This window comes from Lepisosteus oculatus, chromosome 28 (assembly GCF_040954835.1).
Source record: "Lepisosteus oculatus isolate fLepOcu1 chromosome 28, fLepOcu1.hap2, whole genome shotgun sequence".
NCBI lineage: Eukaryota > Metazoa > Chordata > Actinopteri > Semionotiformes > Lepisosteidae > Lepisosteus > Lepisosteus oculatus.
This window is the reverse complement of record NC_090723.1, coordinates 1,128,677-1,153,237: the sequence shown is the minus strand read 5'-3', so window position 1 is coordinate 1,153,237 and position 24,561 is coordinate 1,128,677. Positions and strand designations below refer to the sequence as shown.

The 24,561-nt window shown below is 43.4% G+C and overlaps 1 protein-coding gene across 1 annotated transcript in view; it reads right to left on the bottom strand.

The window, feature by feature from the left end:
- Positions 1 to 24,561, bottom strand: part of lrp2b (low density lipoprotein receptor-related protein 2b) — a 63,516-nt gene that overhangs the window by 5,506 nt on the left and 33,449 nt on the right. The window contains exons 46-73 of the mRNA XM_015361864.2: positions 23,750 to 23,881; positions 23,170 to 23,371; positions 21,690 to 21,985; positions 20,545 to 21,061; positions 20,050 to 20,202; positions 19,202 to 19,372; positions 18,370 to 18,593; positions 17,235 to 17,412; positions 16,284 to 16,480; positions 15,620 to 15,862; positions 15,094 to 15,222; positions 14,067 to 14,186; positions 13,153 to 13,269; positions 12,408 to 12,524; positions 10,750 to 10,887; positions 10,275 to 10,397; positions 9,400 to 9,528; positions 8,825 to 8,956; positions 8,249 to 8,374; positions 7,232 to 7,375; positions 6,093 to 6,261; positions 5,352 to 5,480; positions 4,402 to 4,622; positions 2,912 to 3,094; positions 2,189 to 2,308; positions 1,310 to 1,397; positions 1,046 to 1,110; positions 217 to 340 (exon numbers count right to left, since the gene is read on the bottom strand). Coding sequence (XP_015217350.2) covers positions 217 to 340; positions 1,046 to 1,110; positions 1,310 to 1,397; positions 2,189 to 2,308; positions 2,912 to 3,094; positions 4,402 to 4,622; positions 5,352 to 5,480; positions 6,093 to 6,261; positions 7,232 to 7,375; positions 8,249 to 8,374; positions 8,825 to 8,956; positions 9,400 to 9,528; positions 10,275 to 10,397; positions 10,750 to 10,887; positions 12,408 to 12,524; positions 13,153 to 13,269; positions 14,067 to 14,186; positions 15,094 to 15,222; positions 15,620 to 15,862; positions 16,284 to 16,480; positions 17,235 to 17,412; positions 18,370 to 18,593; positions 19,202 to 19,372; positions 20,050 to 20,202; positions 20,545 to 21,061; positions 21,690 to 21,985; positions 23,170 to 23,371; positions 23,750 to 23,881 — 4,687 coding nt within the window. The remainder of the gene's footprint in view (positions 1 to 216; positions 341 to 1,045; positions 1,111 to 1,309; positions 1,398 to 2,188; positions 2,309 to 2,911; positions 3,095 to 4,401; positions 4,623 to 5,351; positions 5,481 to 6,092; positions 6,262 to 7,231; positions 7,376 to 8,248; positions 8,375 to 8,824; positions 8,957 to 9,399; positions 9,529 to 10,274; positions 10,398 to 10,749; positions 10,888 to 12,407; positions 12,525 to 13,152; positions 13,270 to 14,066; positions 14,187 to 15,093; positions 15,223 to 15,619; positions 15,863 to 16,283; positions 16,481 to 17,234; positions 17,413 to 18,369; positions 18,594 to 19,201; positions 19,373 to 20,049; positions 20,203 to 20,544; positions 21,062 to 21,689; positions 21,986 to 23,169; positions 23,372 to 23,749; positions 23,882 to 24,561) is intronic.

The following is a 24,561-nucleotide window of genomic DNA, read 5'->3' as shown; positions in this document are numbered from 1 at the left end:
TTTTACCTTGTTATTTATCATACAACCACATTTAATATAGTACATATTATAGCTCTGCGTGATTTCACCCAAATCACATCATTCACTCCTACAACGAAGGCTTACACTTGTAAATATTTTTCTTTATGGCTCAGAAAGCGTTTTGAGAAGAAGAATTTGTAAAGAGGGACATGTGCTTCTGGTCTGATTGACCGGTGGCCTGGTGCACAGACTCACCTGAAGAAACTGACGATGCTGTCGTAGCTCATGACCGACCTGAGCCTGGATTTGGTTTGGGCGGCATAGACCAGACATGCCAACAGAACCAGCACGGCCAGGGACACTCCCACAGCAAGACCCACTACAAACACAGACGACAGTGCATCAGCCTTTATCCGCTGAGGGTACAGGCTCTACCACCGCAGAGTGTTCTCCTCTGCCCTTCCCAAAACCAATCAGGCAAGACCTGGCGAAGGGCAGATAATCTGACACCCAGCCCCTGGAGGCCTAAACTCAGATGGTTTTCCAAGTCTCTAGCACATATCCAGAGGATATGGGCTCTATCATGAGTCAAACCTGAAAATATATTACACAAATCCAAGACTTAAGCTAATGATTAAGGGACCATTTAAACCCTTGGGTTGATTATCCAAGGATTTTATTTTGTATATATTATCCCTCAGATGGATCATAGTTTTCCATCCATAGGCCGCTAAGGTCTCACACCAGCTTCCTGTAGAACCACCTTGAGTCCTTTGCTGCAGGGATGAAGGGGCTGCAATTAACCAGACTGCGTTTCTGTCATCTGGGGCTTTTGCACCACCACTTGCTGCTGCATTTGAAAAGCACATTTCCCTTTCTTCAAGACATCAATGGACAATTCCCTTCAAGTTGCATCTCTGTACCTGATCTTCATTGCATGACAGTGAAGGGCATACTTGACAATGCGTGAACCAAAAGCATCTGCATCAATGTGCATTACACAAGGATATTATGTGGTTTAGTTGGCAGATCTCTTACTGGTTGTGCTTGCTAAAGGAGACTGTTATGTTGACATGTACAGTACCTGACTGCTGAAAGTGATGGTTCTCTCCTATCTGGCAGAAATCTCCATGCCAACCATGAGCACACCTAGAGGGCAAACAAAAATATTGGTTTGTTGATTTTAACATCTATAAATTCTAGTAATTTACTTAGGAAATAGCTGCTCTCCCAGAGGGAAGTGTTTGATCCTGATCTGTTAGGATTTAAGAACAAAAATGAATACAGTGAAAAGAAAAGAAAAAGAATGCAGCTGCTTCAAGAAATTGCTGCTGCAGCAGCTCCTTACTTGCACTTGGCTTGACCATCGTCGTAGTAACAGGTGGCGCCATTCTTACACAGACACAGGGGAGGTGTGGGAGGCACAGGATCGGACCCTTGCAGAGATGAAAGAGAGCTGAGAATTAGAATTTGCTTGAAAATAAAAGCTTGCAAAGTCGTTTTGCATATGTAACTTAATGTAGAGAGGTGTCCTGTTGATAGCTTGGGAAAGCCAATGCGAGAATAATGTACATGAGAAATCAGCTGAATGTAAGCACATTAAGCCTCAGATAACCCATAACCATGAGAGAAATCAATCGATTGTTTAAACTGAGATTTTAAGGCAGCCATACCAAGAGAATGTATGATAAATGTTAGAAATAAGAATTAATAACCATATATATATATAGTATTCATTATGCAACTTCTATATATTTCTTTCATGCAGTGAACCAAAAATGAATCACTGCATGGATGAACAATACACAACACAGTGTAATTTCTATATGACTAAATTTTGCAGCTGTGATCACAGATTCAGATCAAACCCTGAACTGGGACAGGAAACGTTGCAAACACATTCACACTACTTGGCCTCCCACAGCTCATAGCACAGTCTTAGATAAGCCTGTCCCAGCAGACAGGTACTTATATCCTAAGAGTACAGGACTAAAGGAGATTTGTATGACAATAAATCATTCAGATACAGTGCTGTGTTGAACTCCAAGGATATATTGGGTTTTAAACAGTGTCTACAAGTGGTATGATAAGGCTTCACACAATCAATTTAGTCAGGACACAAGCAGGGCAGCTCTGCACAGTCTAACGTCCAGAGTTCTCCATCAAGGGAACTGCAATGCTCAGTTTGTGAAAACCGTTAAAAATCCATTGTGGAAAATTCACCTACCTGCATCACAGATCATGAAGCTGCCCAGGAAGAAGTTTGTGCCCTCTGGGCATGCACATGAATACCCCCTGGGCTGCAAAAGGCACAGGTGGCTGCAATTTCCTTTGCATGGGTTACTGACTGAACCAGACAAGACACAGGCCGATTGTCAGTTCCTGATCACAGAAATCGAGCCCTTATCCCCAACCCAAGTGTCATTACTTGCTACTCAGTTTCCTTGATGGATTGTGTATTCTCACTGTTCTGAATTCCATAAACATTGTAAAAAAAGGAATGCATCTACAGTGTGCGATTGAACCTCATTTACTTGGTCATGCCTTTTAAATAGGGAGAAAATGTAACTTGTGATTTATGACTTGGAATATGTCTACATCACAACAGACAATCACGGTAACTGAATATGGACATGTTTGACCATGCTATGGTGGAACAGTCTTCTGGAGCTTGAAAGGCATTCCAAATATGAGGGGTCACCTGGATGGGTTTTTATGCATGTTTGCTTGCCTGCTCTATGGAGACGGCAACTAAATCCCAAAAGAGGCTGAGATGCGCACAGTGAACCAGTACAGAAGGTGTTAGCATGGGAAATACAGTATTTTGATTACTGGAACATTAGACTCAATAGTACAGACATGTGAATGAAGGGCAGTACAATAGCACAGAAACCTTAAACTCGGTTGTTTGCAAAATTTGGGATTTCAGTTTGACTGTGCGTGTACTCACTGTCTTTGCCATTGTATTTCTGCTGCTGATAGATGTTTACTTGGGTCAGCCATGGGCCAGCAGTCAACAGTTTGACCTTTGACCCTTTCCCAAACTTGTGCTGCCTGAACACTTCTCCTTTTTCTCGAGTGCTCCAGTAAATCTGATCTTCAAACACACTCAGGCTTATGGGATTCTTCAAATCTGAAAGAATGACCAACACAGTAATAAGTGATGTGTACTGTACCTGTTTGAGGAATGTGATTTGAGAGTAGTCTTCTCCACCCACAAGAGGGAATCAAGCTCATGTTCAATTAAGATCAATACTAATAGGAGGATCGCGTCACGCTAAGAGCAGCAGGTGTGTGGGATGTGCCCTCAAACTTTGTTGTTGAAATAAACTACCCTACCTGATTCTGATTTTCATATGCACTGTATTGAGCGATACATTTGTATATCATTTAAGAATGTTTGACTATTATTCAAGTACGAATGCGCTATTTCTGACCTCTATCCAGTAGACCCTTAAAACACGATTCTGCAGGCTGCATCTGTAATCCTTCTCTCTGCCTTGAGTCACTTAAACCTACAGTCCATCCCCAGCACTACGCTACTATCCTGCAGACGCAAACACCTGTTCTTGACTTTTTGGTACTTTAAATGATCAATTATGGTTGTGCATCATGCTTAGTAGCTAACATTGTATATCTTGCACTGTTCCTTGGCTCAGTGGTGTAATTTATGCATTTGTTTACTGAATTGTGTAAAGAAACTAATCCGTGTGTACTGGTGCCAGTTCCCAAGGATAAAGGCTTCATGTAAACTAACAGTAATTGTTCTTCCTTCAGATTAAGATTCCTGAACCAGACAGGTATGTCTCTGTAAAGGTTTAATGTGGCAAATGATGGTAAAAGCTAGATAAAGTATATTAATTTACATCAATGCACAGTGGTTTGGAGGATAGTGCTTCCTACTCATGACATCTCAGGACTAACTGGAAGGTGGGGATAACATTATAAGGAATAGCCACTGGATCCTAACTGGAAGGATTTTCTATGAGTCCAAATACAATTGGTAATTGTCACTCATATTCACCTTGTGTGTATCCTGGCCTAGTTTTCTCCTGAAATGGCCAAACAATGCAAATTAAACTCATCTCAAACCCTCACTGGACTGCGCTTTGACTCCTTGCTTCCCTACAATATAATGGCCTGTTTTATTCAGGAGTTACTTTTGTCCTACTCCCCACTTTCATTTTTCTAACTGTGGTCTCCTGTCTGTCCTCCAAGCCCATCTGTACACTGTGGGCGACAGGGGCTTCTCCTGCTATGCCTCAAAGCCCTGGAATTCTATCCTTTAGGATATCAGAGTCACCTTTCCTGAGCTCTTTCAAATCAAAGACTCAACCTCAGAGTCTGCCCCTTTGCTTTCCTTCCGTATTCCAAACCCTCATTGTAAATACCTGCCAGGTACAGTATTTACAGTGGTTAACTCCTAAACGGAGTGTTTACCCATATACAAGGCAATACGCCGGTCTTCTCCAGATGGCAGGATGGATTCTATGAGGTTCTCCTTAGCATCAGACCAGTAGATGCGGTCGTTATTGGCATAATCAATGGATAGTCCTGTAGGCCATCCTAACTGACTGTCCACCAGGACTTTCCTCTGCTGTCCATCCATCCAGGCACTCTCAATCTTCGGGGTGTTGCCCCAGTCAGTCCAGTACATCATCCTGCACAACAGGCAGGAAGATAGAAACTTGAGTTCACGCAGTCTCTTCATATCTTAAACCAGGGCTGTCCAGTCCAGGTCCAGTGAGGGGGCTGGGGGGGTCAGGGGAGTCACAGTCCGACAGGTTTTATAGGTCTTTCCATCACCGGCTCCACGGGAGAACCTCAGATCAATTCACCACTCACTACCACCCACTACTCATTGGCCAAATGGCCACTTCTACTTTGTAACCTCTCTTTGCATTAAACTGGAATGAAACAGTGGTTTCCAGGACCATAAGGTTATAAGGCTGCCAGCTACCCTGATGGATGGGAGTGCAAGACCAGGTTTGAAAGTTTTACCTAAAAAGTGTATATGAAATACCATCCAATTATCCAACTATAACACTAATATAATATATTACTACATAGCATCAGACAATACACTATTTCCTATAATCTACTAATATAAATATTTTTTTAAAGATCTTAAATATTTATTAAAAATTAGATTTTCCTATTTTTTTCCTGATGAATTCCTTGGTTGCAGTGCTGTATGTTTTGAGTCATTGTCGTGCTATATTTTAAAGCACCACCCAAAAGAATGGATAACTTTAACTGCTGCCATCATTAGTTACAACATCAAGAGACAAGTTGCAGGTACAACTTACTATGACCAGGATATTTGCATTTTTGGAAGGCAGCAATACTGCAGACAGAAAGATGTGGTAGGAAACCCTAACTAGACTCACCTCAGCCTGGGGTTCACTGCCAGGGCAGTAGGCTCATCAATGCCCGATTTGATCAGGTGTTTTCTGTAGCGCCCATCCAGCAATGCCACCTCTATCCTCTTCTTGCCTGCATCTGCCCAGTAAAGGTTTCTGCAAACAGTTTCAGGGTGCATTTTCATTTTGGAGATTTTTGCATTTTTGGATATATAAAGCATATTGCAAATACAAAGCTGATTTATTTTTGCTACCCTTTTGCTTCCAAGGACATTTGAGCACCTTGCAGTACAGATTTAGAATCTTTGTCCACTCCAGTTACAAACCAGTACTACAAATTTACATAAGCACATTCAAGGTTTTGGGTATGGAATTTCAAAATTCCTTTTGGTAACCGGAAGTGCAATGCACAGGCAGGAATAACTGATCAAACGTTCAAGCCCCAGCCAACTTAAGAAAACACAGACAGATCTGTATTTTTGGCATTAGGGAATAATTTGTATATATAAAATAATTACGAAATAACAAGCCCATGAAAACCTTTCAATATTAGTGTAGCTTCTTTTTAAAAAGAACTTCAGACACTAACCAACACAACAGGCAATGTGTTAAGACTGATTCTAATCAATGCAATTGTGAGCATCAAACTAACAAAATTGCAGTTCAACATGATTTTGCTATGAAGAGCAAAAAACTATTTTCCAGTCTCCCAATATAATATTTTTATCTGAAAAGATAAAAAAAGATATACTTATAGAATTCTCCTACCTTCCTACCCAATCCACTGCAATGCCGTTGGGCTTCATAATGTATTTGAGGTTAAGAGCCAAGGCCACAGCAGCATTGTTACTGTGGTCACTGTCCTCAGTGGGCAGGTAGGCTCTTTTGATGGCTCCCTCACTGGTACCCTTCCCCTCTATTGTGAAGTAAACCATGCCTAAAGGCAAAGACAAGAAAATTCCATTTTAAACCCAGAGAACATCTCGCTAAACAAACCACAAATGTATTTGCAAATATCTGCATAGTTCTAAGAGAAAGACTGAAAACGGTCAAATCTCTGCTGGGCTGCAGGGTGATAAATCAGAGAAACCCATAGAGCCAGAGGAGCTGCATGCATGTTCACAGGCAAGATCTGTGATGGGCAGTACAGTAACACAGCTTCCGTGTCCCTCCATGTGCTCTGCGGTATTGTGCTCAACAGCACAGTGACAGCCTCAATGACCCGCAACACAACTGCCATTGAAAAGTGAATAAACAAACTGACACGCAATTAAATAATCATTATAACTTTGGTCAATTACAGTGAGCAGCAAAAAAGATAGAGACCAGCTGTTCATTATTCACGCCTCCAATCGGATAGAATGAACAGCTCATCAGTAATAAAGATTTCATTTAGGAGAGTCAATGACACTTAGGGAGACTCATTAGTCTATGGCAAAAGATAATTAGCACTTCTGAAACATGGATATCTGGGGTAAAAATGAAATAATTAAGCTGAATGAATCATAAAAAATGTTCTAATCCTCTCCTTTTTCTATTATATATCAAGCCTGTTGTCCTTTTGCATGGTGCATAGCAATATTGCATTTTAAAACAATTAAAAATAGTGCACAGCTGTTTAAAGGCATCTTTAAAATCCTGTCCTGTCTCAGTAGGATACGGTTATTCGACTAGATGGTTAATTCTGCTTCAGGGAGAATCTTTCCGTATCTTGACTGATACTGTATTTTTCAATTATATTTCAATGCTTTATCCAAGGTGACATACTAACAGCTGCGATTACACCTGTGCTGCGTTGACAATTTTCAGTTTACAGTAAGAGCGCACGGCAAAACCCGCTCAGATCCCATGGCCAGATGGCAGCCCCTGCTGTGAAGGGGGAGGGATATGGGAATGGGAGCTCTTACTGTGCCCTGTGTTGTTGTGGTCCCAGTCATAGTCCAAAGCTACTATGTGCTCCTGGTCCTCGATGTAGTCGCGATACTCCTCCAACATCAGGTTGTATTTCCGGATTCGAATGTTCTCCGGGAGCAACATCAAAGGGCTGGCTCCTAAGAGACAACACACACAGACAAAACACAGGGGGGCTTCAGCTGAATACTATTTCATCCACCTCCATCTTCTAACCGCCCCATCCAGCTCAGAGCCCATCCCAGCAGGCGGGGGTACACCCTGGACAGGTCACCAGTCCATCTCAGGGCAGATACACAAACAGACCTCAGGTCCGGAATCGGGCGAGGCAGCAGCGCCAACCACTGTGCCACCGTGCTGCACAGCTGTCTGGTTTCTATAAGTCGCAACTGTTCTCTCTAAAAACATCAGCATTACAATATTTTACATAAATATGCATTTTAGTGCAGCTGAAAATCTGTGAAATGTGATGCACTGTAATAATTTAAAGAAAAATGCTTCAGTGACCACCCTGTTGTAGTTTTGGATTACATTTTGACATCAGCCCAAGGAACAGGTGCAAGCAACTGCTTCTGCCAGTCTTATCAGCAGATCTTAAGAAACCATGAGTGTATGCTACTTTTACTACCAAATTATAACCAAGGAAAGACTATATTTGAAGATCCAGTTTGCAGAGCCCAGTCATTGTTATAACGTTTCAACTCAATATCTCTCAAACTGCAGAGCTCTGACATATTCAGACAGCCAAACAAAAAACATAATAACAGTGTTCAAGTTCTGAAAAACATCCATAAATTGAGTAGAAACATCATAAATGCATATACTGTAGGCCAAGCTAGCAAATGAACTGTTGTGTTTCGTTCTGCTGTGCCTTTTGTGCTAGGGGTTGTAAGCCCTCCCTCCTCACCACACTACCTGGATGTCAACACTGCTTTTCTTAACATGACCCCTTTTTCTTCAAGCCAGGTATCTGGCCACTCAAAACAACATGACGTGTCAGAATTGTTGCTTACCTTCTGCTTCACACTCACTCCCTGCTCCCACCTTCCTGTAGCCCGAGGCGCACAGACACTCATAGCTGCCCTTCATGTTCCTGCAGTCCTGAGGGCAGGTTCCGTAAATGTCACACTCGTTGATATCTGGGGAAGACCGAAAGACGCCTTACTGCTAAATCACAGAGAGGACATTTTCTGTTCAGAAGTAAACAACACCCATGTTTGAAAATACCCTTGCCATTTTAATCTGTTTGCATGGACAGCCAATATAACAGAGTATTTTAAGTCCTGGAACAGAAGAAATACCAACAAAGACACGAGGAAATGAGATTGAATGAGAGACGACGCCCCAGTTCCAAGTTCTGACTGAAAAGCAAAAAAAATTGCCGAATACTGCAAAACACCTGTCTGTTGTCTGCTGGGGGAATCTGCTCTTTCTGACTAGACGATTTGGTCATGGTTAAAATATTGTGGCTTGCCAACGGAATTTGAGCAGAGGAGGTGTTGTGGTATCTATATACTTTTAATGCAGTGAAGCTGTGCCGTGGGTAAATGCTGGGGTGCCAATGACAGGTGTCTGGTTTCTGAAGCTACCGTTGCAGTTGAAGGGGTTCTTGGGGTCCACAGAGAAGCCTGGCCGGCAGGAGCAGATGAAGCCCACTCCACTCAGGCTGGTGCAGTTGTGCTCACACAGTTTCTCCTCGCAGCTGCGGTTGTGACCGAAGTCTTGAAAGATAGAAGTAAAAATAAAAAGAACTAGAAGGAGCTGTATTAACAACAATAAAGTCAGCTCTTCTTTGCTCTGAAATTAATTGTAAAATTAAAACGGTACAAACCTAGGATGAGAAGAGATGTGAGTGGAATTACACATTGGTTTTTAGCCTGCCTAACTAGCAGTTTATTTGGAGTACGGACAAGTGGAATAGATTTATCATGAATCAAAAGGCTTCAAAAGTTGCTTGGTCAATTTTTTTAATACGTTTTCCTTAAGTAAAAATTGCTTCAGCAGTTTTACCGTACCTTGTTTTACCCTGCTACTGTTATTGTGAACACTCCTTGTACTGTCTGCACTTGCGGTCATAGAAAACGTTCAAGCGAGATGGAAAGAAGAGCGAGTCCAGCGACGCCGCCGAAGCCGAGACTCAGCGACGCGAACATTGCGTACTCACTGCAGCCCAGCTCGTCCGACAGGTCCCCGCAGTTGTCGACGTGGTCGCAGACGTGTGTCAGTGGTACGCAGCGTCTGTTTGCACACTTGAACTCCTGGAGCGTACAGGGTGCAGGAGTGGGCTCCCGGCCTGCAGGGCACAGACACATGCACACACTCTCACTTATGTGTGTATAGCCCCTTCCGTGGATAAGTGTCTTCAAATGACTGAGCTATGCAATAACAGTGGGAATTAATGATTAGAACAAAGGCACCCATACAACGTGAAGCAAGGCAATAAACTAAGCAAAATCTGGTCATGTGGGAAGCATTGTTATAAAGGGGACTTGTATAAACAGAAATAGGTATTACCTGCTCTTTCAAAATCAGGCTCTCTGACATCCGTTGGCAGTGTGGATTTTATTTATCCTAGTGAGAAGCTCTAAATGAGGGCTTTGAGGGAGTTATTACCGACATTTTATTTATTTTTAAAATAACATCAGGGATATTGGCACAAAACCAATCAAACCAAAAGCCAAAAAAAACAAATAAGCTCACAGGAATTATCCTCAAAAAGACCTAGTTTCAGCAAGATAAGTGACATTTCAACAAACGGAAAGAAATCAACAAGCAGACAATATCTTTGATCTTTTAACATGGCAGTCGAGGACATGAAAAAACAAATACAGGGTAATAAGGTTACAGAAGAGCAGACAGGAATGAGGAAGGGAAACAGAACAGCCAAGGAATTTGGTTTCAAAGTCCCAGCAGAAACAAGTGCTTAAGTTCTACAAAAAGTCAACATCTACAGGAAGTGAAGTGACAATTACATGGTTTGTAATTGTCCAGTAACAGACATGATGGGAACGACCAGTTTGAAAGCACTGCATGACTCACACAGGTCTTCTGTTTCGTCACTGCTGTCACCACAATCATTTTTGCCATTGCATATCATCCCAGCGTAGATACAGTAGCCATTGCTGCAGCGGAATCTCCCCGGCGGCTCACAGGGGAGGGTCACTGCAGGATCACAAAGACAGAAACCCCCTGGGTCAGTGGACTGACCAGCTAGACAAAGACTCTTCTCTAAATTTTGGTTTGAAGACTTGGTTGAAAAGGTCATAGGTTTTAACTTTTTCCTTCATGTCCTGAGTCCAATAGGATTTCAGTGAGCACCACTGGAAATGTTACCATTTTGTGCAGCTGACTTTAAAGGTCCCTTTAAAGTGTGTAATCATATCACAGATTGACTGTTCAATGCCAAGCACTTAATAGGGAGATCTTTGTTAATTAAAGAAGTTAGATCATAGTGTGAGAACAGTGCTGTACTAAGTTCTAGAGCTTATTCTAGTGCCACAGAATTTCCACCTACAGCAGAGTCCAAGCTGCTCATCTGACTGGTCCCCACAGTCATCGTACCCATCACACACCCAGCTCTTGCTGACACAGATGTGGTTGTGACACTCAAACTGGGTTGGTGGGCACCATCTTCCCCCAGGATAGCGTGTCGCTGTGGGGCACAAGAGCAGGAAGAACAAGAGCTCAGTGTAAGACGAGAGTAATGGAAAGAGGGCATTTTCACCGAGACCTGGTGTCTGGAAACAGTTCCCTTGCTGTGGTCCTGCTGTCTGACATCCGAGGGCCCCCAGTCCTGCAGATGCAATGGATGCAATGGACTAGCATGAAATGTCATGATACTTCCAGAAAATCTTATAAGAATTACAACTCTTAAAAGTTACAAGTCTTACAACTTTTCTCATGTAATTGCACTTTTATTTTTGCATCTATTTATAACTGCACTTCTCATTTGGTTATGGATAATCTCAGAGGCTGTAAATTAATCTTTGACAACCACTCTTATAAAACCATTATAACACTTTGCCATTCATGGTCAAATCAGAGCTTATTTCTGTGAGCCGTACAGATTATACTTAGCATCAAAGAATGTTTTCCACACTAATCAGTTACTTTTGGTGTTAATGTGATTTGTAAGAAGATTTGAAAGAGAAAAGAAGTCTGCTAATCTAATAGTGGGATACCTGTGCCCTGCTGAGTATTAATTAAACCCTTGGGTCCATGTTCGATTCTGGGCATCTTCCTGATGAAATTCACATGGGTCCTCCCTGTGCTGACAAGGTTTTGCTCCAAGTCCTCAAGCTTCCTTCCCGTCTCATGCCTGCTCATTAATTCACCCTGTCCTAGACTCTGTCCTTACCATGACTCTGAAGGAGAGCTATCTGTCATCACTGTCTCCTGAAGACAGCATTCTTTCATCAGCTAACAACATTCATTTCTCTTCTTTTACTCTAAGCAGAGATTATTAAATTACTGTTAATTTACTGTAAGCATCTGCTATCTTGCTGCCTGTTCCCACTTCATTCTTCAAACAGCGTTACCTTCATGAGGTCTCAAGGAGGGTGGCGATTCATGGGATGGAGCAATGCTTTTTACCAGATTTAATGGTTTTCAATAGGACCAAGAACAAAATTGTTCTATGGAAGGGTGACAGCTCTGTGAAGTCTTCCCCATGTATCCCTGAGAGTCCGTTCGTTGGACTGGAGGCTCCTAGCATTTTGACCAATTAGCATATTAAAAGTTCTGCCAGAACAAAGTAGCTTTCTCACAACATGAGGCTCCATGACAAGTGTTTGTGCTTACTCCTCTTTGTGCTTTGCAATTCACTGTACACATTAACGGAGCTCATTAAACTACAAGAGGACTCTACTACTCTACTAGAAAGAGGATAGATGATATTGCTCTTGTTCTTTCCTTACCTTGAATATCTTTTATTCTCTAATGTGCCATTCTTTTTTTATTTTGTCTTGGCTCATTAAGCTGATTTACCAAACAGAGAATGTCTGTGAATAAAAAATGTCCCTCTCCTGGACTGCCACCGAGGTAGCATAATACTGTACACAGCAAAATTGCGCAAGTCAGCAAATAAATATAAACATCTAATTGTGTAACTAAGATCAATAAGCTGTATAAGTTCAGAATGAATACAAATCGCAGTCCTGGGCTGACACTCACGGCACATGGTCTCGTCTGTGAAGTCCGAGCAGTCTGGCCGCCCATCGCACTGGAGAGAGGAGGAGATGCAATGACCTGAGTCGCACTGGAATGAGCCAGGAAGACACTTCTTCAGCTCTGGGATGAGAAATGCCCATTAAGGGGGTACCCGTTAATTTCCCAAACTCTTTTTTCTGGCGTATGAGGTCTTGAAACGTTTAGCTCCAACACAGGCATTCATTCGAAGCACACGTTCCACCTCGGTTTAACAACCTAATGAATGTGGATGCCCAAATCAAAATTTGTAATGGTTCAAAAGTGAGTTCGTCTCCCCACAGTTGTGAGTTTTTCTGCATTTTCAAAATCCAGTTTAAAAGCAACTTTTTCTAAAGTCTCATTTTTCAGAGCCAGAGCCATGATTTATATTGCATGATGTTGACAGATCATGGGAATTGGAGGCAAATTATTTTTTTACAAAAAATGAAAGTCTTCAATTATTATAAAAACTGGGGCTGAAAACTTCTAAAGTATTAAAAGTGACTCATTTCACCAGATCCATGCTATAGCACTTGGGGTAAAAATGTCTTGTTTTGGGGGAATCTTCTGTTAGGGGGAGTCAGTCTCCGAGGACTCCTGGTTGAAGAGGTCCTGCTCTCCAAAACAATTGAAGAAAGGAGACATGCTTCATGGGAAAAGGCAGCTTCCTTCCTACTTCCTGGATCCTGCAGGCTTGGGAAGAGCAGGAGATGAGGGCGTGGGGCCTCACCACAGTCGTGCTCATCCGAGTTGTCCCCACAGTCGTTGTTATAGTCGCAGACCCAGGCTCCTGGGATGCACAGCTGGTTGCTGCATCGGAACTCACTCTCTGTGCAATCTCGTGGCACTGTGGAGACAGAGCGGAGTGGGTCACCACGCTGTCGCAGTACGACGTTCTGCATCCTTTTTCATCAAATCCAATAAACAGCAGCTCTCAAATTAAAAACATGAGGTACATAGAAAAGCAGCTTTTTAAAATCTTAAGTAAAAGACACTGTCGGTGTCAGTGCAGTCTTTTTTTTTTTTTACCAGAACAATGTAATATTGTATATCTTTACATTAGAATACTTTCTGTGAATGAAAAACAAAGAAAATCAAGCTGTAGTTCTCCAAATGCAAAACTGTCTCAGGCTCCACTCAACCCCTTAAGACAGATCTGGATTTGGGAAGGAAGGAGTGAAACACGGAGTCCTGCGGGATCTTGTACTTTTCAGATTTCTTAATCTACATTCTCATTCTACTGCAAAACAGTGTATACTGAATGATCCACACATAAGGCCATTTTGATTGCACAATTAAAAAAAAAGTTTAAGACTTTCAAGTTAGGCATGATTTCATATACAACGTTGCAAATGCAAAAGAGTCATAAAAAGGTCATAAATTGTTCAATCATTTATAAATATACTACAGTTGAGCAGTTAATGGGGTACTTGGCTTGGTCAGGCTTGGAGTCACTTCTGTTGTGGTCCGTGTTGTTTGGGAGAAGAACAATGTCTATTACACTTTCATTTGCTTGGGAGGCCATGATTCCTGAGGCCTTCGGTTTCCTGAAACGTGCAGCGTCCCCCAGATTGCAGCCCATGCTGTGGGAAGAACTCTCAGGTTAGGTTGGGCCCCAGCCTCTTGCACCTCCAGCAGACTCACCGCAGTCGTGCTCGTCGGAGCCGTCCCCGCAGTCGTCTTTGCCATCACACCGCCAGCGCACAGGGACGCACAGGTGGTTGTCGCAGCGGAAATCTCCCTGAGGGTGGCAGGTCACGCTCTCTGACAGAGGGGGAGGGGGAGGATTTCATCAGGCATTTCCACGACAACGTTGATTTCGATGCATCATGACGAAACAGGGATGAATGAAGTAATCCTTATTGTCACATTGCATGCACCATTCTTCTAATGTGGACTGTACCGAGACTGGCACTACACTGTTACTGCCTATGACCAGTTTCAAAAAAAAGATTCATATCTGGCATACTTTAAAATATTTTTCCTTTACTTTTTGCGTTTTAAGGCTAAACATTCATGCAAGGGTAAATTAAGACCACTATTTGTTCTTTACTGAAATGGCTATGTTAAAGGCATAATTTCTGAGGTCATTAGAAGGAATAATCATCATGTACATTTCATGACATATTTTAGTTTTGGAAAGAGCATATACAACCACAAGGAAAAGATTTTAATGAAACACTTCAGCTTTGGTATTTTCAGATGCTTACATTATCACCAAGTGGTACTTTGTAACTTTTAAATGGAATTTATGCAAATATAAGAGAACAGGGAAAAGCCAAAAATAGTTAATTGAATAATGGATCAATGATCCTCTAAACCCTTTGCTCTTTTGTCTAAGACCAAAGAGAAAAAATCTTGGCTGAATAGTATATTAGTCTGTAGTATGCAGTCTTTGTTTTAGCATTCCAGTGAGGTTTGTACAGTTTAGCATGACAAGGATAGAATAAAAAGTGTTCCTAAAGATTTCTCAGAGAATTCTTTTTTCCTTTTTCCCCAATTTGTTTCTGAATAGCTGCCCCCACCTCCACATTCCTCCCGATTCTTCCCAACAGAACTGGGTCAGAGTTAGGCTTGAAGTCAAGAAGGCTCATGCCTGCAGCACAGTGCCGGCTCCTGAGACTGACAGCACTGTGATCCACAGTCCAGCAGTCCAGCTCTCAGCGCTTACCGCAGTCCTCTTCATCGCTGTTGTCCACACAATCACTTCTCCCATTGCAGACAGCCCACTGGGGGATGCACTGGTAATTGGTCTTACAGGAAAATTCTGTCTCTCCATCACACCTGTGCTCGGGACCATCTAGAGAGATAGAGAATACGAGAGAAATAAAATCAGCTTTATTATGTCTCCTCCTCTAGAACACAAACATAATTACAAATGAGGGAAGGCCTTTCAGCTTTCTGAAAACCATGTGGTACACCTTGTGTATCCACTTCAGTTGTCGTTTGTTCAAAGAACTCTAAAAGGGTGGAAAGATCTGCCTTTTGAAAATCCATGTTGACTATTCCCTAGATTGTTATTTCAATATTGGTGTTCAATTCATTTAATTCTGATATTTGTTACCTTAACTTTACTTGTTCAATAATTACTTGATTCAGTTCTCTCCCCCTTCCTACAGATGGGCACTACATTAAGAGTTCCAATCCGGAGGAGGGCTGGGTCCGAGGACTGGGCCTCAGGCTGCGTCCAGACTCACTGCACTCATCGGGCTCGTCAGAGTTGTCCCCGCAGTCGTCTTCCACATCGCACACGTAGGCCTGCGGGATGCAGCGCCTGTTGGCACACTGGAACTCCCCGGGGAGGCACGTCTTGGAAGGGCACTCCTGGACGTTTTCATCACTGCCATCGGCGCAGTCTGCGATGCCGTCGCAGTGCCCGGAGAGAGGGATGCACTGCTTATTGGCGCACTGGAACTGGCTCTCCTCACAGCGGTGATCGCCTGGAAACAGAGCACGGGTCTCCTCCTTTTCTGAAACACTTTGGCTAACAGCACAGCCCACAGCCCTCCAAGGAATGTGAACAACAGTTTAGCCCCATTTGTTAAAGTTTAAATGAGGAAAATGAGACTTCCATCGAATAAGAACGTGTTCCATTTTAAGTTTAAAGAACTGTTCAAACAGAAAAGCAAATAAACATACCATCTTTATTATGGATTGTGTGTATGAATCTTATTTAGCTTTTTATCCAATTAATGCATAGTGTGTATATTCTTGTGCAACTGTAGACAAAGTGTGAATTGATATTTAGTTTCTCTCTTCCACCTTATCCTCCTTCTTCATCTAAAATAAGACAAGGACAAAACATACTTAGTAACGCTGACAGGATTTCTACTGAATTTAAATGGAATCATTGGTACGAACTGCAAAGGGCTGGGTCCTCATCAGATCCATCAGGACAGTCGTTGTGCTTGTTGCACAGAAGGTGAGGGATGATGCAGTTTCCATCATAGCACTGAAACTGGCCTAGGGGGCAGTAGCGAGTCGGGCAGGACCTGGGTTCATCTGAGCCATCCCCGCAGTCTGATTGGCCATCACACTTCCACCAAATAGGAATACACCTAATGAAGAGTGAGAGATGGCAGTGAGGATTGTGGGTCTATCTAATTTTATATTCATATTTCACTGTCATTTCTGAAGTCCATTGTCTTGACTTTTTCAATGCCTTTCAGGATTATTAATGCTTTAATTAGGCTCGCTTCCAGCTCTGAGTCTTCATGTACAAATCTGAGATGCAAAACCCTTATTAAAATCAGTTGAGCTGGATAGTGCAGCATACATTTTGGAATAAGTACTTTTAATGTTTAAAATGATTCATCCTAATTCATATTGTTACTTACAAGAACATGACAAACAATTGTCAATAGGCTATGCCTATGAGATTCCTTTAACTCTGAACTATTTGTTACAATACTACCACCATGTGGCTTGCATCAAGAAAATCTACTCAAACCTTTTCATCTATGCACCATAATGAAAAATGGCAAATGCAATCTTTAGCTGTCCCAAACTGTGGTAACCAGTTATTGATTCTGATAACGAGCATGTTGTATGACTCGGTGAAGCTTTTAGTTTACAGCAAGGTACTCATAAGCCCCTGTACACAAGTGTTTTTGGGTGGTACAAATTAGCAAAATTATCCCTTGGTTATAAATGCAGTGATTCAAATACAACATTTTCCTTACTGAAGAGGATAAGGGAATTCCTACGAGGCAGAGGCCACAATATATCTTTATTTTCTTCAAGTAGAATAAAGAGTGCATTATTCTAAATTAAACCCACTTTATGAAAGCAACATCTTTTTCTAGAGCTCACTTTTCATTGTCTCCGCAGCGGAACTGGGTGCTGGAGCAGTCGGCCACACACTGGATGGTGAAGCCGATGAAGATGGCGACGAAGTGGTTGGGACACTCGCAGGACGAGAGCCGGCCCCCCGGAGCGATCAGACACAGGTGACTGCACTGGGTAGAGCTCTTCTCACATGGGCTCTCCACTGAAGACACAGGAGAAACATCCCAGCTCAACAGCTCCACTCTGGATTAAGAGGCTTTTCCAGATGGCTGGCAATCACACTAAAGGGTCTGTAGATTCCAACACGGACATATAGCCTATTGCAGGAGAAAATCAGGAGTGGTGATGAAAGATTTTGAAACTAAAAGCATAAGAATTAAAAACTTTTTATATCAATATACAACTGTCCTCTCTTAACTCCTTCAAAAAAGTATATCTCAATGAAAAAATGCTCTATCATGTGATTTCATGTTTATTTCCCCTGCTCCTTACTGTGCCACATTCAGATGTAGGAGAAACCCTTGTAAACATCTTATACAGTATTTCAAGGTGACGTACAATTCTTTAACCTTGCTGTGCACGTTATAACTACAACATGATACGCCATATATACGCATTTGATTTTTGTTCACCTTATATTTCCACCCAATTTGGAACCTGTGGTTATTTAAGAAGGAGTTCATGGTTACTGGTGGTACATGGCACAGCAGAATGGCCTCGCCGGCACCGGCAGTTAGAGGCAGTTGACATAGCAGTGATGGGACGAGCAGCGTTTCTCATTGCTGTGAGTGCAAGCCTACAGCTGCCAGGCCGGTGGCAGGACTCTGTTCTCCGATGGCAGAGAAGTGGACCCTAGCTGACGCGTCTTACCCCTGCGGTAGTGCTCCCTTGCCTGTGAGCCACTGGTGTGGAAACCCCACACTTGGAGGGGGGCGGACACGGCATGCCCAGAAATATCGGGCTCGTAGGGAGTCGCTTTACGGATCAAACAACTGGGAAGCCTCAGCTCATAAATGTTTCACACGACCGCAGGCGCTTTTATTGTAACCATGGTGACACCACAGGAAAGCCACAGTGAGGCTAAAGGGAGAAATAAAGAGGACGTGATGTGAACACTCCTGGGCAGGAGGCCCCGGGAGGCGCTGCGCGGAAGACCTACTGCGCGGCTGTCTGTAGGGGTGGTAGACGCGGATGTCGTGGGGCCGGTGTGTGTTGTTGACCATGGAGGCCCGGCCCTGCCCCGTGAACTTGTGAGCCCGCTCCACAGTGTGGGTGTTCCAGTCCGTCCAGTACACCGTGTCCTCGAACAGGGTGACGGCGAAGGGGTGTGGCAGAGTGCCCGCGATGGCCGCGTGCCGGTTCCGGCCGTCCACATCCGCATACCTGGCAGGGGAGGAGGGGACACAGCCGCCTGGAGCAGCTTGTCAACATGAAAGGAATGAAGAACTAACAGAAGGGCCCAGACAGCCCTCTTGTTACTCCAAGGCAATTATTGTTTTAGCATATTGAATATTATTATTTTCCAAAGATTTCACTTTACTTCCGCACTGATAGACTCAAGGTATAAATTATACCAGACATATCCCAGCTCTCTCCTAGCAGTTCTGCTTTAATTGTGACCATGCACTGGATTTATTGGGAACCAATTTATTTAATATGTTTTACACCAACAGGCAATAAAATTCACACAGATTAAACAAGATTTTTTCAAATGCAGCTGATGTCACACAATTGTGTTGTAAATACCACAGCACCACAGCTATTATTTTCTTAATGTAATGCAACAAGAAGAATCCAAAGAAGCCAAGAGATCAGTTTACATTGTTATAACATCTCTGTGTTCCTACCATTCACCTCCATGTTCATCCTTAATGCTACATTGCATAGAAGGCCCTCTGGTATTACTAATGGTTAAAATAGCAACTAGAGAAAATCTAAGGAAGGTCAGCCTGGGTTTCTGATAGAAGTGTGGAAGGGCTGCTTGGTCTTACTCCAAGTAGTCGAGATGGGCATCAGCAAAGAAAATCTTGTCCGTAGTGTAGTCTATGGTCAGGGCTTTTGGCCACGCCAGCTTGGTTGTGATGATGGCCGATGCCTCCTTGCCATTCATGCCCACCCTGCCAATAAAGGCCTTGTTGCCCCAGTCTGTCCAGTAGAGCCACCTAATGTGAAGACCGGGAAACAGAACAGCACATATCACTCTCCAGCTCCCTGTGCCCACTCCACATAGGCATCGCCCCCTTGTGGCTGAAGCAGAAGCTTCCCGTGCTCATCAGAAGAGCACCATCTCTCACCACCTTCTCTGGTCAGCATGAAGGTCTTTTTGATGACATAGTTCATTGTGATGTTTTGATTCTGCTGTTGGAAGCTGATGAAAATGGCTGGTAAGGATGTATATTTTCACATTCTTCTTCAGTGCTGTCTCACTGATGTTTGTTTTTTTTATAAAAACAGTTTCACTGCTGAGAAAAACTGTACTGTTGGATTTACAGGATCTTGGAGATCACTTGCACGTGTAATACATATTAAATTAATATGTTGTTTATGATGATGCAAGTTTAATTTTAGGGCATTGTGACTGTAACAAGTGCGTCAAAGACTTGCACTAAGTTCACAGAAAGCTTTGCCACACAATCACTGGCCTGAATACAGGTAGAAATACATACAGTGGTAAAAGCCGGCTAAATGACTAATTTTTTCCTGTTCATTTTCAGGCACTGACCCCATTGTGTCACGGAATAATGGACACACTGTGGTCTAGATTCATCATCAGCCTGACCTTGGAGGTGGTGTTTGAGAGGTGTGCCAACTGCAAGACACCTGCTGCTTGTTCTCTTACCCCACTTTTGGATTCACCGCCACTGCATGGGGGTTTGCAAAGCAGAAGGTGTTGTTAGGGGGTAGACAGCCACTCAGGAGCCTTTTCCGGAACCGGCCGTCCAGCTCAGACACATGCAGGGCATCTTGGTTGGCATCTACCCAGTACATCTTCCTGTAAGAAGCAAGTCAGGGGGCAGAGAGGCATGAATGGCTGATAAACAAGCTTGGACCTTAAGTTTTGGGTAGCCCGTACAGTAACCCACCAGTGCAATTCTCTTACTATGGAGATTGTACATACGAACGACGTATAAAAGCCCTCTTAACTAACACTGAACTAACCGTTGCCTGGCATTGCACCACACCCACATTGTGCTTATAACAAGACTGCTCACTTTAGCATTGCAGATCTCTGTGGTTCGGGAGCATTTGGAGATAATGGTTCCCGTGTGGAAGTCTCCGATCCTGAGAAGCGGTGTGAAGGGAACAGAGAATCAAAGGGCTGCTCCCCACATACCTGCCCACCCAGTCAATAGCCAGCCCCTCTCCCTCAGGCACATCGTGGGCTATTACATCCTCCCTGCCGGTGCCATTGAAGAACATGCGTTCGATCTTCCCCCTGCCGTAGTCGATCCAGTACAGCCTCTGCTCGTAGTGGTCAAAGTCCAGGGCCACAGCATTGGAGAGGCCCTGCAACACCACAGACATTGAGCTGCCATCGGTGGTGAGGTTGCGGATGTAGTAGCGGTTACTGTAGAGCAGGTAGGGCTGGATGCCGCTGTTCTGGCGGCAGGTGCGCCCATCTGGCTCTCGGATGTAGCCTGGGGCGCACTTGCAGAAGAAGGAGCCCACTGCGTTCTCGCAGATCTGGCTGCACACCCAGGGGGTCTCAGTGCACTCATTGATGTCCTCACAGGCCTTGCCATCGGGCATGAGCCGGTACCCAGGCAGACAGGAGCAATAGTAGCTGGTCAGGGTGTCTGTGCAGGTCTGGGCACACTGGCTGATGGCTGGATTTGTGCATTCATTAATACCTTTTATAGGATGAAAGAAACATTATTAAACAATTAGATTTGGACACTCATCTATATACAGTTCAATATATTCCGTACGCATACCCCCGACAGCCTTGCTTGGGTAACTTGGGCATGTACATAGTGCAGGGTCAAACATGGATGCTCATGCAGATAGCTGGTGTTTATACCATGAGAGTTTAAAATCCCACTATGTAAAGCTGAACAGAGTTGTATGTTCATATACAATAGGAAATGGGAACAGTGTATCTAATAATAAGATCAATAATAGAGTTTAAATGTAAATTAAGTACATATCCCATGAACAGTACGAGCACAAATGCTGTGGTACAAAACCATTTTTACTGTTCTGCAATTTTACCATTTTAAATACAGTATATACATACCCCTGCTTATGGTATCACATGAGAAATGTGACATACAGTATATAGGGCCAGACTGTTGGAAATCAATGCTTAAGTGCATAGACATTGACTGAAGACAGGTACCAGTAAAGAAGGGGGTTCCGTTGTCTAAACATATTTACTGTATATGAAATGCATTGTGATCAGTATAAACAGTGTATCCCTGTACTACAGTAAATGAATGCCTTTGTTAGGTTTTGCAGGAAATGTCTCCATCTCCTTACCACAGCCCTTCTCATCACTGTCGTCAGGACAGTCCCTCTCCCGGTTGCAAACTTTGTTGATGTCGATACATTCCCCGGAGCGGCACTGGAACTGCCCCGGGGCACAGGTGGGCTGGGTGCTGCGACACAGGCTGTCCAGCTCGTCCGAGTGGTCCAGGCAGTCGTACTCCCCATCGCAGACATAGGAAGTGCTGATGCAGGCCCCGTTCTGGCAGGTGAACTGCTGCGCGGTGCAGGGGGGATACTTGCAGCCGCGCTCGTCGCTGCCGTCCCCACAGTCGTTCACCCTGTCACAGCTGCGCCAAGACAGAGGCCCCTTTCAGTCACACCCACTGCGCAGAGGAATGTGCAAAAACTACTCTTGTTTCAGGAGCCTTCCCTGGGTCCAGTGGTTTTCTCTTATCTAAAGACCTACTTTATTTCTTATAGTCTGTGCTACCTTAACTTTGCACCAGGAAGGATAAAGGTCAATGCTTTCGTGTGTGCTGGTATACGCTTGTGTGTGCAACATATATCGTGGATCTGGAATGAGTCCAAAGAATAGCAATGACATACATTCCTGTCTTAAAGAAATGTCCTGCACAGACAGGCTGGAAGAACTGAATCTGTTTAGCGTTAAACAGAGAAGGCCATGAGGAGACATGATTCAAGTATTCAATCATTTAAGTCAACCCACTGGATTTCTTCAGAATCAACAGAGCACAATAAAAGGAAACTATGTGAAAATTTAAAACTGAGAAGAGGAGACATTGTTTCAGACAAGGGGTTGTGGGAATCGGACAGCAGTTACTCAACCATGTTCTTGAAGATGGTATTACTTTTTCTTAGAACATGGCTGTATGAGACCCACTTCCCAACTAGAAACTAAACAAACTAGATGAGCCCAAAGGTCACATATCATTTGCAAGCTTTATGTTTTTGAACAATGTTCCTCTGTATCACATTATTGTTCTAAGCATTCCTGTGGTCACATGCTCAAGCTGGTTGCAGGATTTTCCCTTTCTCCCACAGAGACCTGGGAGGAGATAACAGCACAACACATCACAATAATACCTAGCATTTCATGTTGTATGAAATCAAGAGCTTCACGTCAAATCATGGAGAAATCAACACAAAAAAGAAAACTCATTAACAATATAATGCCTATTGCAACTTGGATTTGTCCACTGTTTCAAAATCTTAGCCAATGCAGACAAAGTCCCTGGTATGTCATTCTTTGCAGTTCTGGGGCTCATAGACCATTCTTCATCATTTGTAACATGATAGGAGTCTTATATCTTATATAATTTGTACCCATCAAAGTGTGGTAAAACCACATTTGGTTATCTTGATTGCCTTTTGTTGGAAAGAAACTTCCATATGGGACCTTGATAGAACCATCATAGTCTGCAGAACCATATGGGTGCTCAGCTGAGCTGATCAAGGCAGAAGGCTCTTCTAATTCTATTATCAGATGTCAGAGAAGAAAAGGCAAACGCACTGGAAGCCCATTAAAATACACAGCCCGTTGGCGCAGCGGAACTCGTTCATGTGGCAGGTGCGGTTGGGGCAGTTCTGGAGCTCGTCGGCAGCATCGGCACAGTCTCGGTCTCCGTCACACACCCAGGCCTGCGGGACACAGCGAGGGCCAGGGGACGAGGCCGGGGGGCAGGAGAACTGATCCGGGCTGCAGGTCCTCAGCTCTGCCAGAGGAAGGGCACGTGTTTCATGGGAACTATTCCAACCCTTCTTTTACCCATCTTAAAATTTCTCATCTCTGGGTAAATTCAACAATTAATTTCCCAGAACTATACACTCTTGTCACACCAAATCAGATTCAGTAAGTTAAAAAATTGAACACACAAAATAGAACCTGGTAACTATATCTCATATCAGTAAGCAAGTGGGACTGGCTGTGCAGAACTTTAACTACATGAGCTTTAATAGCATGAGCTCACCAAACCCAATTCCACACAACCTGTTATGGTAATAAAGTATTAAACTTGAGCTGTGATCTACGAGCAAATCGCAAACCCAGCAATGGTGAAACAGTTCACTGCCTCTCCCCACCCCTCCCTTACCACACTGGAGTTCAGGGGCCTCATCGCTCACATCTCCACAGTCATTGTTCCCGTCGCACACCAGCGTCTCAGGGACGCAGTTCCCATTGACACAGGTGAACTGGTCTGAGTGGCAGGTTCTGGTAATGTCCTCTAGAGGGAGAGACAGACCAGGTGAGAGAGGAAATCTAGCACAAGTCGGATCGATTGTGGAGTTAGTCACTCCTACAGTGTGTGCCTAAAGTGTTAATCGTTTTAAAACAAAAACGGCATTACAAGATGGCAGCTCCATGCACTATAGTCTTAGTGGTCATTCAGTTGGAATTTTGTTTTGTAGAATGAAATCCACCCATTTTGTAGCTGCTTTAACTGGTGCACCCTTGCAGGGAAGCCGGAGCCCAACCTGGCAGGCAACGGATGCAAGTCAGTACCGACCCTGTATGCCATTTCATCACAGCTCATAGAAAACACTGATTATTTATATAAATAAACACTTTTTGTAATCAATTTAGATAAATAAAGTGGAGTGTATTTTTGAAAATATTTCATCGTCAGGGACTACTGAAGTCTGAAAGTACAAATATGGGATATCTTGTAAACTATAGAATGCAGATAATTTGGACTACACATTACAAGCCGGGATATGGGTTGTGAGGAGGTACAATTTGTTACGTGAGAGGCTATTCTCTTAAGCACTTGATAACGAGCAGTTTTTTTTTTAAATCTGGGATAGACTTCCCTCTACTTAGGGCCAGCAATCACGCAGTATATGCAGATGAAAAATTGAGAATGCTTTATTTATGCAACTGATATATCCTTTATGTACAATTTCC